Source organism: Pelophylax lessonae, assembly GCF_965119305.1.
Source record: "Pelophylax lessonae genome assembly, chromosome: 3".
Lineage (NCBI taxonomy): Eukaryota > Metazoa > Chordata > Amphibia > Anura > Ranidae > Pelophylax > Pelophylax lessonae.
Window position 1 is genome coordinate 436027868 of NC_138770.1, and position 17407 is coordinate 436045274.

A 17407-nucleotide genomic window follows, 5' to 3' on the forward strand; every position below is an offset into this window, starting at 1 on the left:
AAAAATTGCGTGACTTTGAGGTCACAAAAATGTGAAAGGGGTCTTCAGAAATTAAGGTATAGTGTGCCCCCTTTCAATGCAGTGACCAGCGTGCCCCCTTTCGATGCAGAGAGACCAGCGTGCCCCTTTTCAATGTAGAGAGACCAGCGTGCCCCCTTTCAATGCACAGTGACCAGCGTGCCCCCTTCAAAACAGTGACCAGTGTGCCCCCTTTCAATGCAGTGACCAGCGTGCCCCCTTTCAATGCAGTGACCAGCATGCCCCTTTCAATGCAGAGACCACCGTGCGTGCCCCCTTTCAATGCAGAGACCATCGTGCGTGCCCCCTTTCAATGCAGAGACCATCCTGCGTGCCCCCTTCAATGCAGAGACCATCCTGCGTGCCCCCTTCAATGCAGAGACCAGCGTGCGTGCCCCTTTCAATGCAGAGACCATTGTGCGTCCCCCCTTTAAATGCAGAGACCAGTGTGCCCCCTTCAATGCAGAGACCAGCGTGAGTGCCCCCTTCAATGCAGAGACCAGCGTGCGTGCCCCCTTCAATGCAGAGACCAGCGTGCGTGCCCCCTTCAATGCAGAGACCAGCGTGCGTGCCCCCCTTCAATGCAGAGACCAGCGTGCGTGCCCCCCTTCAATGCAGAGACCAGCGTGCGTGCCCCCTTCAATGCAGAGACCAGCGTGCGTGCCCCCTTCAATGCAGTGTGGCCCCCCCCCATACCAGTGCACTTACCTGCAGCAGCGGCGGCTTCTCCTCAGTTCCCCGGCGTCTCCTCGAGTCCTCCCGCCTCCTCCTCGGCCAATGGCATGGGGTTTGCCTTGCGGCCAATCAAAAAGCGGGTATTAGACCCACTTCCTGATTGGCCAGGAGGAGGATTTGTGTGACAATAGCGAATTTTCATTCGCTATTGTCACACAATGGGTGGGCTTGGGGCGCTCTCAGCTCTCTCAGCTAAGTAATCGGTCCCGCCTCCTCTCTGTCAGCAGTGACATGGCGAGGCGCCATTTTTAAATCTGAAGTAAAAAACTGTAGTAACGTGCGTCACGGCCAGGAAACTCTGGAGTAACAAGCACCATCAAGGATCTCACCATCGGCATCATAGATTCCCATGCAAAGAGTGTGATCAGCATTACATGCCTGTTTACAAGCATATTGTGGTAAGTAGAAAACCACGCGGGGGAAACCCCCCCCCCCCCCATCCAAGCACGGATTAAGCACAGAAGCACTTTATTTGCATTTCTTTGATGGACTAGATTATGGATGCTATGCACTTTTCTCACCAATTTTTATGAATTTTGATGCATCACTGCTCATTATTTATTTATATGTGAATGTGAACATTATATGTAGTTTTATTAGTTGAAGCAGCGCTGCAACACTGACCTGTATGATTTAAAGAGCGCTAGCACTTTATTTGCAGCAAGCAGCTCACATATGCACAGACACCATTATTTACCTACTTGGTTTAGCACGAATTCCAGCACTTTATATATCAACTTTTTCTTACCACAAGCGCAAGGTTTTTTTTTGTTTTACATGGATTACTGGAACCATGTCCGGTGTTTTGAGGAGACCAAGAAATGTATTTGGTTCAGATGGTGTCAAGCGTGTGTGGCGGCAACCAGGTGAGGAGTAAAAAGACGAGGGTGTTTTGCCTACAGTCAAGCATGGTGGTGGGAGTGTCATTGTCTGGGGCTACATGAGTGCTGCCGGCACTGAGGAGCTACAGTTCATTGAGGGAAATCATGAATGCCAACATGTACTGTGACATACTGAAGCAGAGCGTGATCCCCCGACCTTTGGAGACTGCGCCGCAGGGCAGTATTCCAACATGATAACGACCTCAAAATACACCTCCAAGACGACCACTGCCTTGCTAAAGAAGCTGAGGGTAAAAGGTGATGGACTGGCCAAGCATGTCACCAGACCTAAACCCTATTGAACATCTGTGGGGCATCCTCAAATGGAAGGTGGAGGAGTGCAAGGTCTCTAACATCCACCAGCTACATGATGTCATCATGGAGGAGTGGAAGAGGACTCCAGTGGCAACCTGTGAAGCTCTGGTGAACTCCATGCCCAAGAGGGTTAGGGCAGTGCTGGAAAATAATGGTGGCCAGACAAAATATTGACACTTTGGGCCCAATTTGGACATTTTTACTTAGGGGTGTACTCTCTTTTGTTGCCAGCAGTTTAGACATTAATGGCTGTGTGTTGAGTTACTTTGAGGGGACAGCAAATTTACACTGTTATACAAGCTGTACACTCACTACTTTACATTGTAGCAAAGTGTAATTTCTTCAGTGTTGTCACATGAAAAGATGGAATAAAATATTTACAAAAATATGAGGGGTATACTCACTTTTGTGAGATACTGCAATTCAGTAAATTTAAGAATATTTAACACAAGTGTTTTGTGTCTATTCCTGAGGTTCTCAGCACCCTAAAAATCCCACATTTTCTTGATGTATGCGATTTGTCTATATCGTTAGGGATGTAGTGCTTATTATACCCAATCACACCTTTCCTTTTATAACAAATTTTTGAGGAAAGAGTGGAGGATGGGATGGAGCTATGCTGTGTGCATCTATGGTGACACATGCAGAAGAGAAGGAGCCAAGGGCATCGGCGGGGAACCCAGAAGAGGAGGTCTGGGGCCGCTCTGTGCAATACCATTGCACGGCAAGTATAACATGTTTTTTTATTTTAGAGAAAGAAAAAAAAAATGAAAAAAAAAAAAAAAAATCAGATCCTAATCCAACTAGTTACACAGAGCATGGAAAGCCTGTGCTAGAGAGTTGGAATTAGTTTTGTTTGAGCAAACCCAAAAATCAAAGGATATCTGAATCAGGGAATAAAAACAGAAAAAAAAAAAGAAAATGGACTTTACACCTGCTTTTAGCAACATAAAGTTATACTGCCATACTAGGCTACAGCCATACTAGGCACATGAAAACTAAAGGCCAGCCCACCAAAGTCCAAAACCCCTCCAACCTCAAACTTTGTAAATTGTAGTAATCATCCAAAGAGGAAACAAAAGCGTAAGATGGGAGGAAGCGGTGTCTCTCAATGGACACCAAAGAATGGGATGGGCACACCAAAACAACACAGGCAAACCAGCCCAACAAGGAAAAAAGCAAAACAAAAAAGGAAAAACAAGGCCATAAAAGAGAAGCATGGTCAAAGGTTTTTGACTACAGTGGGGATCGAAAGTTTGGGCACCCCAGGAAAAAATTGGTATTAATGTGCATAAAGAAGCCAAGGAAAGATGGAAAAATCTCCAAAAGGCATCAAATTACAGATTAGACATTCTTATAATATGTCAACAAAAGTTAGATTTTATTTCCATCATTTACACTTTCAAAATTACAGAAAACAAAAAAATGGTGTCTGCAAAAGTTTGGGCACCCTGCAGAATTTATAGCATGCGCTGCCCCCTTTGCAAGGCGGAGACCTGCCAGTGTCATGGATTGTTCTCAAATCATCGTCTGGGAAGACCAGGTGATGTCAATCTCAAAGGTTTTAAATGCCCAGACTCATCTGACCTCATCAGCACCATGGGATCTTCTAAGCAGTCGTCTAGAAAACTGAAACTGAAAATAGTTGACGCTCACAAAGCTGGAGAAGGCTATAAGAAGAATAACTTAATACAAAAATATCACAATAAAGTGCCCGTGCTGATAAATAGTAACGGATATTAAAACATTAGTATAAATAAGTGAAATATCATCAACGAATGGTGCAAAGTTCATAAAAGTGGGTGATCCTTTCTGTGCAGATATGAGGTGACCAGGTGCTGGTGCTTAAATTCATAAGGTGACTTAGTGCATTGATGAAAATGCTGGCCGCTCACCTCCTGGTTTGGCTCACAGATAATGAGCCAAACTCACTTTTTGCACACACAGGTGCTGCTAGATAATGGATAGGCTACTTCCTCCTGTCCTCCCTCTGGATGAAAGCGCCTCAGGTGGGCTATGGTGGCGGTGTTGACGAGACCAAGTAAAGACCCCTAGAATTGGGAATCAGCCAAAGTAAGGGTCAAGATGGTCCTAAATGCTTTTGAAATAAACACAAAAGTACTGCAGACATACCCGTTGGGTACCTGCCAAATGATGTGAAAAAATGTATGGCTGTAAACAGATATGTAGGACATGGCAGGGGTACCCACCCAGTATCTGTCAAATAGTGTCCTTCTAGTTAAAGTGAACAAACGTCAGTGGCACCATATGTACTGCCAATATTAAGAATGGATTACAGACCAAGAAACTTGCTGTACATCTGTACCTCCCAAAATCTACTCAGTTGGAGAGCCATAAGCCTCACAAGGACCAAACACAGGCACTATACACTGTACCAGAGGTCTCCAATACCCATGCCAAATAACAAAAACTGATTAAAGAAAAAAACAAATGAATGCATCTACCCGCTATATCATATGACCATAATACTGTATAATAATGTACCCAAACTTTGTTAGTAATGACATTCAAAGCGGAGTAGGGATGATCAAAAGGAGAATCTTTCATAATATTAGCATTAACCTGGTCCTATACTAATGACCATAAGTTGACGATTATCCCAAAACACTCTAAATTCAAAGTCCAACGTATGTCTCAGATTTAAACTATTCAGTTCTGTGCAATTTAATGTGTGGTAGCATTCAAACAGATTTACAAGCAGAAGTAGAACTCTGTATACTTATCAAATCCACAGGACATAAAGAAAACACTGCCCAGGCACCAGGTAAAGCATATCAAACTCATTAAAGTAAATACTAAAAGAGAGACCCTACCTATTAAGTATAAATACAGTGCTGGGTCGAGTTAGACAGGAATAGGAAAAGGGCTCTTTCCCTCCAGCAGCACTCCCTCCTGGGGACGAGACTGAATCAGGGGACCAAGTTAGACGGGATGCTAACCTCCGGATTAGATCCATGAAAATGCCATCCCTGGCTAAGCATAAGAACATCAAGGTATTCCTTGACTTGGTTCAGGAAGACCTTCACAAAATTAATTGGTGCAGAGAGGGCGTGGACAATCTCTCTAAGTTAGAGCGACAGGCCCTCAGGGAACTTGAAGAGGCACCAAATTTGGTTATTAGGGGCAGTGACAAGGAAGGGAATGTGGTACTCCTTAGTGAAGACATGTATGAAAAAGAGATACTGCGTCAGCTAAGTGATAACAGCACCTATAGAAAACTAAGAGATAGTCCTTTTCCCTCCCTTGTCACTGCTCTCAACCAGAAAATCATTTTAGCCAAAGAGGTTAATTTAATCTCTAAGAAAGAGGCTGACCATCTTTTGGTCAAAAATTACAACGTCCCTACATTCTACATTATTCCGAAATTACACAAGTCCTTATCCCAGCCGCCGGGGAGGCCTATTGTTTCTGCAATAGGCGGCCCTCTTGAAAAAGTGGGGAAGTACATTGATGCCTTGATTAAGGACATGGTGGTCGATCTACCATCGTATGTGCAGGATACGAGGGACGTCTTGAGCAAGCTATCAGATGTCTCTGTCCCTGCACATAGGTTATTGGTGGGCATTGATGTTGAGAGCTTGTATACATCAATACCCCATGAATGGGGTTTAAAAGCGGTTTCTCATTTTCTTGAATTGAAATTCCCACACCTAGGAGCCCACAATGAATTTATTGTGGAACTCCTACAGTTCATGCTGAATCATAATTATTTTCAATTCTTGAATTCGTTCTACCAACAGACCAGAGGTACCTCGATGGGGGCACCGTGGGCTCCGGCCTATGCATGCCTCTATCTGGGACTCTGGGAGGAGCAGGTGATGTACCCATCCCCAATGTACCTCAACCACTCCCACATGTGGCTGAGGTACATTGACGATGTCCTGCTCCTCTGGGGTGGCACGTTACTTGAACTTGAATCCTTTGTCCATGAGCTAAACTGTAACGATAGGAATATCAAATTAACGTATACAGCTACTCCTAAATGATCTACCCTTTTTAGATCTCCTCATTTCACATGAAAATCAAATAATCAAAACCAAAACGTATCGCAAGGAAACGTCTGGCAACAGTTTGCTGGTCGCTGACAGCCACCATCCCAAATCATTAACTGAGGGAATCCCGGTGGGACAGTTCCTCCGTCTCAAGAGGAACTGCTCGGATACCGTTGATTATCAAATGGAGGCTAGGGATCTACACAGACGATTTAGAGAAAGAGGGTATTTGCATAAAGTCATTAAGAAGGCACGTAAAAAAGTGGCCCTCAGGCAAAGATCCGATCTCCTTCAAGGTAGAAAAAGTCCTTTGTCCCTACCGGATGTTTCTCAGCAGTCACATCCTCGTATTGTAACCCGATTTGGTACCCAATAAGACCAAGTTAGATCGGTTATATCTAAACACTGGCAGGTACTTACTGTCTCACCATTAATTGGTAAAATCGTTGGTCCACGTTCACCGATTACTGCCAAACGAGCCAAAAATTTAAAAGATAGCTTATTCCATTCAGAATTTGTTAGAACTAAAAGGAATGCAAACTGGCTGACATCACTACCCCCGTTAAAGGGGATGTTTACATGTGGAAGAAGTTCCATGTGTAAACTGGTGATCAGTTCTAAGTCTTTCTTCAGCTATGATGGACAGGAGAAATTCATGATCAATAGTTTTATTAATTGCCAAACGGAACGTGATATTTATCAATTGATCTGCCCATGCAACAAATCATATGTTGGTAAAACTAAACGCCAGCTGAAAGTTAGAATTTTGGAACATTTAGCCGATATCAGAAATAAAGTAGATAATAAGACCATTCCACTGCATATCCTTGAATACCACAATGCCAATCCCAATGGGCTATTAGTGAGAGGCATTTATGCCTTAAAGTTACCTGCCAGACGAGGTGATTTTGACACCATCTTATTACAAAAAGAAAAGTTATGGATTTATAAGATGGGGTCACTCGCCCCATTTGGCTTGAAAGTGGAATTCAGCCTCAAACCCTTTCTATCCCCTTGACCAATGTGTGACCTTTATCCTTATAGCTTACTGAGGTAGAGAGTAGAGACAGCATCAATGGTGTGAATGGAGGGGTTATCATTATCACCCTTTGATCTTTGACATACGCCCTCCTTACACCCCGATACTTTCATCACTATATTTTTCGTTCCATCCCACCGTTCTCTGTGATTACACCTATATCTTGCATTGCATGGTACATCTATCCATGACTAGTGGTATTTTTGTTCTGCTTCTTTTCTTCACATATGTACCCATGACCTTCTCCCTCCCTCCCTATATATTGTTTTCATTTTGGAAAAGGGAGATATCTAGAGACTTGCATTAAACATACCATATGTTCAATTTGAATGTATGGTATCTTTTTTGGTATGTACTGTAGCCATAGATATGTATTACGGTTTTCCAATACACGATATTAAGGTTATGGGGCACAACACACATAGTCATTAGTCTTTCGTTAGAGCCAGTGAGCATGCTGGTGAAGGGTACATTGTATGATATTGAGTGAGTAATCTACCCAAGTCCCTGAGGTGAGGATGATATGGACTGGTATGAGATATATATGTATATATTGTTATCAATTGTACCCTACCCTGCACTACTTCTAGCATTAGCTAGTTTAGGTACAATTTGATTGGGTCTTTTCTCTGTGGCCAGTTGAATTGATCACGAACCCCTCTAATTAATAGCAGCAGAGAGGCTTAATGAATGATTGATTAGTATAGGAAGTGAACTGCCAAAGACCCATATTGATAAGTTCATAGCACCAGTAGCAATTAGCTTTATAGCATTTGTAGGAATACCTGTATAGTTCTTTATTTCACTTTTATTGTGTATAGTCATAATTTAGTTTTAAACTGAAGCATCCTTCCATGTCAACATCGTCTAATGAGTGATAGGGCCATTACCTTTATTATCACTAATTTATATATAAACAAGGTTATTTTAGTAATCTCCATGGAAGTAAACAGCTCTGACGCTGGTGGGTAGATGGTCTTTATATTACCAACCGAATTTTGATTAAATACTGACATCTAGTGGAAAAAGATAGTAGTGGTGATCACTGGTTTCAACAGAACATTTACACCTGCACCTGATTAATTGATCAGCTGTCAACTACTATAAATTTGAACACTTCACATCCTCACAGTTAGCTCTGAAGAAACTGACGTTAAGTCAGTGAAACGCGTCAGCGTTAGCGTCAATCCGTCCACACATGTTGGATTTGCCTTCTCCATAATCCTTGGACTCTTGCACGGCCGGTTCCTCACCGTTCCCCAGTCTCTAGACTCGCCGCACCGGAAATGACGTCAGGCCGACACTGACGGACCCACACGTCGATACCAGGAAGTTGGCTTGAGCGAGCACGGGAGGAGAACGCCGGAGGAGGAACGCTAATGCCGGCTGAGTCATTGACTCATATACGGAGGTATGGACATGCAGCATAACCAGCCTTGCAGTGTTGGGGTAGTTACTCAAAAAATGTAACTAGTTACTTGTGTAAATTGTAATGAGATTACTTTACTAGTTACTGCATTTGAAAAGTAACTTCACTACTTATTACTTTACTTTCCTCTTTCTTAATTGACCGTGTAGAAGAAGATACATGACACTCTTTCTGCATAGAGTTTATTGTATAAACACAGGCTTTGGGAAAGATGAGAACAAAAGCTGAAAAAAATGAATAAAACATAAAGTGCAACACAAAAAGTCATAAACTTCATCCCTCTCTATTCTTCGAAATAACAATTGTATCGCACGGCTTGGGTAACGCAGGAAAGCGCGTTCCTATAGCCTAGTAAAGTAGTGTAGTTACTTCCTATAGCCTAGTAAAGTAGCGTAGTTACCAATATTAGTATTGTAACTAGTTACATTACTTAGTTACCAAAAAAAGTAATGTAGTTACTGTAATCAGTTACTTTGTAACTAGTTACCCCCAACACTGCAGCCTTGATATACTTATTTGATACCTATACAAACACAGCGAATGATACCTGCTAAACTTTTTTGAACTTTTGCATCCTTTACTGATCAATTGGGCATTATAGCAGAACCAAAGTCGGTCACCCCCCCTCCCATCACTAGTTATTTTTTATAACAACCAAAACTACAATTTGACCAACTAGGACTGAGATTGCTGACCCAAATACTTTCCTCATTCATTTGGATTCATTCCATACTTTTCACCAATCCACTTGGGCCAACCGGATCAACCAACCATGGCACCTGGCTATCATTGTTAACACAATGTCATTTATTTAATCCTGACCTCCATCAGGTATAGTTTTCAGGTCCTTGCTCAGCGGAACCAGCGCTGTTTTTTATGGTCATAGAAGTTCTTATTCCTCTTGAGGAAATTCATAACCACCTGGATTGACATTTGGGAAAGTAATCATTTAGTTGACCCAGCTTGTAGTATCAGTACGGCTGTGTTTGCATTCATATACATCAGCTCACCACTGCTACTTTTGTCCATGGCTATTTATACATGTGTTTGTTGTTGTTTTTAAATTCTTTTATCACATTGCTGTGCCACACCCTGTCACCTGTATATTATTGTTCTTTCTTAAGGCACAAGTGCCTAAATAAACATTATTTTTCGAATTATAATTTACATTACTTGCCTCATTGGTACTCATTGTTGATCGCTTTCAGGGGGAAAGACACTTTGCTTTCCACTCAATGTTTTCTCTACATTGCCTAATAAGGCTGAGTTCACATATATGTGGGGCTGGTTTCTGTGCAGAGTCCGGTGTGGTTTCCATTCAGTGGTTTAGGTGAGAATTTGACACTTCAATTGCACCTGAATCAGACTGAAAAATGTATAGGACCCTATTTTTTGCACCACAACCAGCCCGCATATAATGCCTCGTTTCCACTGAGCGGAACGGTTCGGGTCGGTACAGTTTGGAAGGGTTAGAATGGTCTGGTCTATTCAGGTGAGCGATTCCACTGCAAGTCGGGCCACCAGGGACCATGCGGGGTTTACACCAAATGAGGTGTTTGTTTTGCTCTTTCATTTGACGTTAGCATTGAAGTTTTCCTGTCCGCCAATCAGTGGAATCTATCGTGTGACGCCAGTAGCTCCGCCCTAACCGTACCGTACCATTTCCTATGGCCCTACATCTGAAGCAGGACCAGGAATGGTGCGGTTTGGTTCGGTTGTATGGGCCACTTTCATAATGGAAACACTCAAATTAGCGTACCGTACCGAACCGACCCGAACCGATCCGCTCAGTGGAAACGAGGCATATGTGAACCATCTCCATTTAAAGCCTGTCTGGTTCACATGTTATTCAAATCGGTTCAAAACACATCTGATTTGCATAGATGTGAACCAAGCCTAAACAGCAAGCTGTGTCTCTCAATGAACGATAGAGAAAATTGATTGAAATCCTGCATCTAAAAAGGGAACAACAGATGAATTGTTCGTAACTCAAATGATTGTAAGCTTCAATTCTTCCTGAGACCAACAACCTTGAACAGACAGAATGCCCAGGACTCCGCTGCAAACCAGAAGACTGGCATTCGTCATGACAATCTTTCAGGATAAGAAAAGAAACTCTGCCCTCCGACAACACTGGGGACAGGTGTTACAAGAAAGATTGGATTTGTCCCACAACATGAGAATTTTCTGTTCCAAAGTTCTAGAGCAAAACTGAATGAATGAAATTGTGTAGAAACTGGGTTCCATCAGAGATCAGGAAAGGCCGATGTCAGGATTAAAGATGAATTCCAGTTATGGATATTTTTACATAGTTACATTGGTCCATGTTGGAACTATGAATAGGACATACCTGGCCAATCCCTGTGGAAGCTGGAAATGACTGTAATAGACTTTGCTACTACATTGTTCTCCACTAGCTTTAGGAGCTTCTGCATCCTGTGCCGAGCCACTGCCCTGGGAGTTTTCCCCCCTCAGCACTGGTGCCATTCACTGAGAAAATACAAAGAATTCTCTAATTTGACAAGGTGAAGAGGGTGGGCCATTGATGTTACAATCTCCTTCTCGTCCAATCAAAGGATGTTTTGCATTCATCAAAAGAATGCAAAGCATTCTCTGAATGTTTTCCTTGTCAAGTGAGCGACCTCCTGTGTTAAGTAAGCAGCAGGGTAGCTGCCTGGCACAGGACCTGGAAGCTAGTGGAGATCACTGTAGTAACCACTGAAATAGAAACCGGGATGATTTATCGATGTTCAGGTTCCATCCACAGACCTCCAGAGTCTGCAACATGAAGACGTGAGGTAAAGAAATGAGACAAACTCTATTCAACCACTTCCTGACCGCCCGCCGCAGTTATTGCTCATCTGTGCCACATCCATGCCACGTCAGTGCTCATCCGTGCCACATCATTACCACATCAGTGCTCATCCGTGCCACATCCATGCCACGTTAGTGCTCATCCGTGCCACATTCATGCCATGTCAGTGCTTAACTGTGCCACATCCGTGCCACGTTAGTGCTCATCCGTGCCACGTTAGTGCCACTACAGTGCTTATTAGTGACCTACAGTGCCTCACAAAATTGTAACGGGAAGTCAAGAAATGACGGCGCTCCCTGCATGTTGGGCTTCTGTATGTGGCCAGGCTATTGAAAAGGGTCACACGTGTGGTATCGCCATACTCAGGAGGAGTAGCAGAATGTATTTTGGGGTGTCATTTTTGCTATGTACATGCTGTGTGTATATCTCAATAGCTTAGAAATGAAAAATTGTGTAAAAAAAAAAAAAAAAATGTGTTTTAATTTTCTTTCTACATAGTCCAAAATCTTGTGGAAAAAAAAAAACGACATGTTCAAAAGACGCATTTTTCCTCCTAGATTATGTGTTGCGGTGTTTGCTTTCCAAAATGGGGTCATTTTGTGGGCGTTTCAATTGTCTTGGTGCTGCAGGGCCTTCAAAAGTGTGATAGGCTGTCAGGAAATTATATGTGTCATTTTTGCTCCTAGAACACCTGGAGGTGCTACTTGGATGTTGGACCTCTGTATGTGGTCAGGCTGTGGAAAAGTCCCACACATGTGGTATTGCCATACTCAGGAGGAGTAGCAGAATGTATTTTAGGATGTAGTTGAAACTATGCCAATAAAGTGCGTGAGAAATAACTTTGTAATATGACAATTTTGTTAAAAAAAAAAAAAATCTTAATTTTACAAAGAACTGTGGAAAAAAAATGACAATTCAAAAAATTCACCATGCTTTTTAACTAAATACCTTGGAATGTCTACTTTCCAAAAAGGGGTCATTTGGGGGGTATTTGTACTTTATTGGCTTGTTGGGGTCTCAAGAAATTACATAGGCCATCAGTACATCAGGTGTGATCAATTTTCAATGATTGGCACCATGGGTTGTAGACTCTATAACCTTCACAAAGATCAAAAAATGTATACCGTATATACTCGAGTATAAGCCGACCCGAGTATAAGCCGAGGCCCCTACTTTTACCACAAAAAGATGGGAAAAATGATTGACTCGAGTATAAGCCTAGGGTGAGAATGCAGGGCGGCGGGCATGGTGCAGGAGAATGCAGGGCGGCGGGCATGGTACAGGAGAATGCAGGGTACTGGCATGGTACAGGAGAATGCAGGGTGACTGGCATGGTACAAGAGAATGCAGGGTGGCTGGCATGGTGCAGGAGAATGCAGGGTGGCTGGCAGGGTACAGGAGAATGCAGGGTACTGGCATGGTGCAGGAGAATGCAGGGTACTGGCATGGTGCAGGAGAATGCAGGGTACTGGCATGGTGCAGGAGAATGCAGGGCACTGGCAGGGTACAGGAGAATTCAGGGTACTGGCATGGTACAGGAGAATGCAGGGTACTGGCATGGTGCAGGAGAATGCAGGGTACTGGCATGGTGCAGGAGAATGCAGGGTGACTGGCATGGTGAAGGAGAATGCAGGGTACTGGCATGGTGAAGGAGAATGCAGGGTACTGGCATGGTGCAGGAGAATGCAGGGTGACTGGCATGGTGCAGGAGAATGCAGGGTACTGGCATGGTGCAGGAGAATGCAGGGTGACTGGCATGGTGCAGGAGAATGCAGGGTACTGGCATGGTGCAGGAGAATGCAGGGTACTGGCATGGTGCAGGAGAATGCAGGGTGACTGGCATGGTGCAGGAGAATGCAGGGTGACTGGCATGGTGCAGGAGAATGCAGGGTACTGGCATGGTGCAGGAGAATGCAGGGTGACTGGCATGGTGCAGGAGAATGCAGGGTACTGGCATGGTGCAGGAGAATGCAGGGTACTGGCATGGTGCAGGAGAATGCAGGGTACTGGCATGGTGCAGGAGAATGCAGGTTACTGGCATGGTGCAGGAGAATGCAGGGTACTGGCATGGTGCAGGAGAATGCAGGGTGACTGGCATGGTGCAGGAGAATGCAGGGTACTGGCATGGTGCAGGATAATGCAGGGTGACTGGCATGGTACAAGAGGATCCGGGGTTGTGGGCATACTACAGGAGATGCAGTGCTGTGGGCATGGTACAGGTGGACCATGCCCGCAGCACTGCATCCCTTGTAGTATACCCGCAGCCCTGCAGAATGGCAGGTAGTGCAGCAGTTTCCCTTACCTGTTCCAGAGGCGCCTTCATTTTAAAAATGGCGTCGCCCGGCCCCGACACGTCATTGCGCACACGCCGCCGCCGCTCGTATACTTTCGGCTATTCCCGGCCTCTCCCGAGCGGCGCCGGGAATAGCCGAAATTACACGAGCGGCGGCGGCGGCGCGTGCGCAATGACATGAATGCGCCGGGCGGCGCCATTTTTAAAACTCAAGCTTGTCGGAGCGGCCGGGAACTTTTCTATTTTTTTCTTGACTCGAGTATAAGCCGAGGGGGACGTTTTCAGCACAAAAAAAGTGCTGAAAAACTCGGCTTATACTCGAGTATATACGGTACTTATTTGGGTTATTTTCACTAAAGATATGTAGCAGTATAACTTTTGGCCAAAATCTATGCAGACAAATTACTAAATTTGCTAAATTTTAAAACCCGAAACAAAGAAAAATGCTTTTTTTTGGGTCTTTTTTCATTTATAGCGCCAAGAAAAAAAAAACCCAATGATGATTAAAGTGGTGTTTCAGCCTCCCCCTCCAAAAATTAAAAGTCAGCTGCTACACATACTGTAACTGCTGATTTTTAATATTAGGACATTTAACTGTCCTGGAGTCCAGCGATGGCAGCACTGCAGCCGATGTTTCCATCGGCTGTCGGGTGCTGTCACCGCCATTGCCGGTAAAGGAACCCAGTAGTGAAGCCTTGTGGCTTCACGGGCGGGTCCCTACTGCGCATGCGCGAAGCATGCTGCGCATTTGGATTGGCTCGGAGGCGGGGGAAGGAGGAGGGGGCCAAACTTCCTAGGGACAGTGCCGCGGCGCCATCTCCTGGAAGTGGGTAAAAAGTACCTGTCCAAAAACAGATACCCGTTCCCCCCTCCCCTCTGAAAGGTGCCAAATGTGGCATTGGAGGGGGGAGAAAGCAAATAAGCGAAAGTTCCACTTTTGGGTGGAACTCCGTTTTAAATACCACCAAAGAAAGTTCTGTTTGTGTGGAAAAAAAAAAAAAACGTCGAACATTTCATATGGGCACAGTGTTGCATGAATGAGTAATTGTCATTCAAAACACTGAAAGCTGAAAATTGGTTTGGTTAGGAAGGGGGTTTAAGTGCCCTGTGGGTAAGTGGTTAATGTGAGATCTGGGGTCAAAAAGACCTCAGATCTCACATCTACACTAAAAAAGAAAAAAAAAAAAGTTTTTTTTTCCATGATGGAAAAAAAAAATGGGCTCTTTAAAGCCATTGCTAGGAAGCGACGTATGACATTGCTCCGGTCCTCCCAAGGCCATAGAGTTGAGTGAGGGCCACCTTGCCCTCACTCGACTTCCTGCCTAAGAGGACAGAGGACCGGAGCGGCAGGAGGGGGGGCACCTCTCCCGCCACCCATAAAGGAGATCCCGCGGCGAATCCGCCGCTGAGACCACCCTTATGTTAACGCAGACTGCAGGCTGTTTAAAAAAATACTGGGGTTTTGGCAGCTATCTGCTGCCATAACCCCGGTATTTAACGTCAAAGTACCAACGTAAATACACAGTGGGCGGTCCGTAAGTGGTTAAACAGCACAGTGCTTGTTCTGTCTAATCTTCCCCTCTCTAAACTGTAAAAAACCTGGCTGATCCTGCCACTTCCTGTGAGCTGACAATAATAATCATGGCTAATGAGCCCTGGTCACAGTGGTCTGCCTGCGTGCCTCCATCATCCGCAGCTCTTCTCTTTCCCCCCTCACCCCCTCCCTCCCTACCCGTCAGCTCCATGTCTCTGTCTCTGCCTCCCCCTCCTGGAGCTATTAGTAGAAATAAAACATTAGCAATTGTCACTGTCAGCCCCTCTATTATAATGAGGCATAACACACAGGGTAAATGTTTTTCGAAAAACAAAGCTTGTAAATACCGTTTTCCAGTGATCTTCAGGACGTTCATGAACCCCCAGCCGGTCTTCTAATCTGATCCAGGGCTACTGCAGGAGGGGCTGAGCGGCCACATGACCTCCCCGGCTGACGTCAGAGGGAGATCTCAGCTCCTCCCGCAGTTGCCGGGATTGGAGTAGGAGACCGGCCAGGAGTCACATGATTGGCCTGGAATCATGTGACTGGCCTGAAGATCACCGGAAAACAGTATTTACAGGCTTTGTTCTAGAAAATAGAGGGGCTGGCAGTGAACATTAATTCTGTGGAACAACCACTTTAATCTTTGCAGTGCATGTGGGGGGAGGGGGGGGGATTGTCTTAGGGGTCAAACTGCAGAGTTGAATGTTGCCTAATTCCTAGGAGTTCAGCCTCAACTCTGGATCATCTGCATCTTAAGTCAGTGAAGTTAAAAAAGAATGGGAAAGATCAGTATGCCGACAATGTTGTACCATCACCCATTCATGTGACTAGGTAAGTGAGGACTGAGAAAATTACCACTACATGTTCTTCAGGTTGCTTCTTTCCGAATGTCTTCTTATCTTCTGAAAGAGCCGAGTAGTTGTGGAAGACCTCCTCAAAATGGGACTTTGTTCTTGCTTTAGCCTCACTCTCTACTGCAAAAAAGCATGCAGAATCTTAAAAAAAAAATGTACCAAGGTCTGCAATAACATGTCTTTTTTATGAACAGCATTAAAATTATATTAAAGGCTTGTTATTAAAAAAAAAAAAAAAAAAAAACACATATTATATACTTACCTGCTTTGTGTAGTGGTTTTGCACACAGCAGCCCCGATCCTCCTCAGGTCCCCTGCTGGCTCTCCTGGCCCCTCCCTCCTGCTGAGCGCCCCCACAGAAAGCAGCTTGCTGTTGGGGTACCCAAGCAGAGTCGCTCCTGAGCCACTGCTCTGTGTTCATTCACACACGGAGCATGCCTCTACCCCGCCCCCAGCTCCCTCCTTATTGGCTCACTGGCTGTGATTGACGTGTATTTCTTCCTTTGTGTGAATACATGGGGTTTCTGTCAGTCCCTCTGCTTTCCTATTTCAAGTTGACCACTGTAGGCATGAGAGCACAGAGCACAGTGTGGCAAGTCCTACTATAGCTGTGCTGGGAACTCAGCCTGCAATCCTCCAATTACCAGACTTGTCCTGACATCCCCCTGCACAGCCATTTAATATGTATAAACACACACACACGCTTTTCTATTTTAAAACTAAATGGGTTGTTTTACATATACTTTAGGACATATGATTGAGAAGTACATATTTTGGAAGAAACTTTGCAACACTCAGTTTGAGACCCCATTCAGACTAGCGCGACTTGTCAGGCGACTTGTCAGCCTGACAAGTCGCTCGCCATTGATTAGCACAGGACCCGTTCTAATAGGAGTGACACAAGTCGCTCCGACTTAGAAAAAGGGTCCTGTACTACTTTGGGGCGACCTGGGAGCGACTTGCATTGACTTCCATTATGTGAAGTCCCTGCAAGTCGCGCCGAAGTCGCGGTGCACAATGTGCACCGCGACTTCACAGGTCGCCCCTCGAAGTCGGATCGCCTCAGTGTGAACCGGCTCTTAAAGAAATCCAAATCATTATTATTATGTTTTAGAGCTCAGTCACATGCTAACACAGATTGCTTTAAAGTCCTCTTCTGGATAGCTGGGGACGGGCACTTAATTACAGCTGCAAGAAAAAGTATGTGAGCCCTTTGGAATGATATGTATTTCTGCACAAATTGGTCATAAAATGTGATCTGATCATCATCTAAGTCACAACAATAGACAATCACAGTCGGCTTAAATAACACACAAAGATGAAATGTTGCCATGTTTTTATTGAACACTCCGTGTAAACATTCACAGCGCAGGTGGAAAAAGTATGTGAATCCCTAGACTAATGACATCTCCAAGAGCTAATTGGAGTGAGATGTCAGCCAACTGGAGTCCAATCAATGAGATGAGATTGGAGGTGTT

General features: G+C 44.5%; 1 protein-coding gene across 1 annotated transcript in view; it reads right to left on the bottom strand.

Annotated features, from left to right (window-relative positions):
* Positions 1-17407, bottom strand: part of AHI1 (Abelson helper integration site 1) — a gene marked incomplete at its 5' end in the record, with an annotated part of 647577 nt that overhangs the window by 590264 nt on the left and 39906 nt on the right. Inside the window, 1 exon segment of the mRNA XM_082249437.1 lies at positions 15931-16049. Within this exon segment, the coding sequence (XP_082105563.1) occupies positions 15931-16049 (119 nt within the window).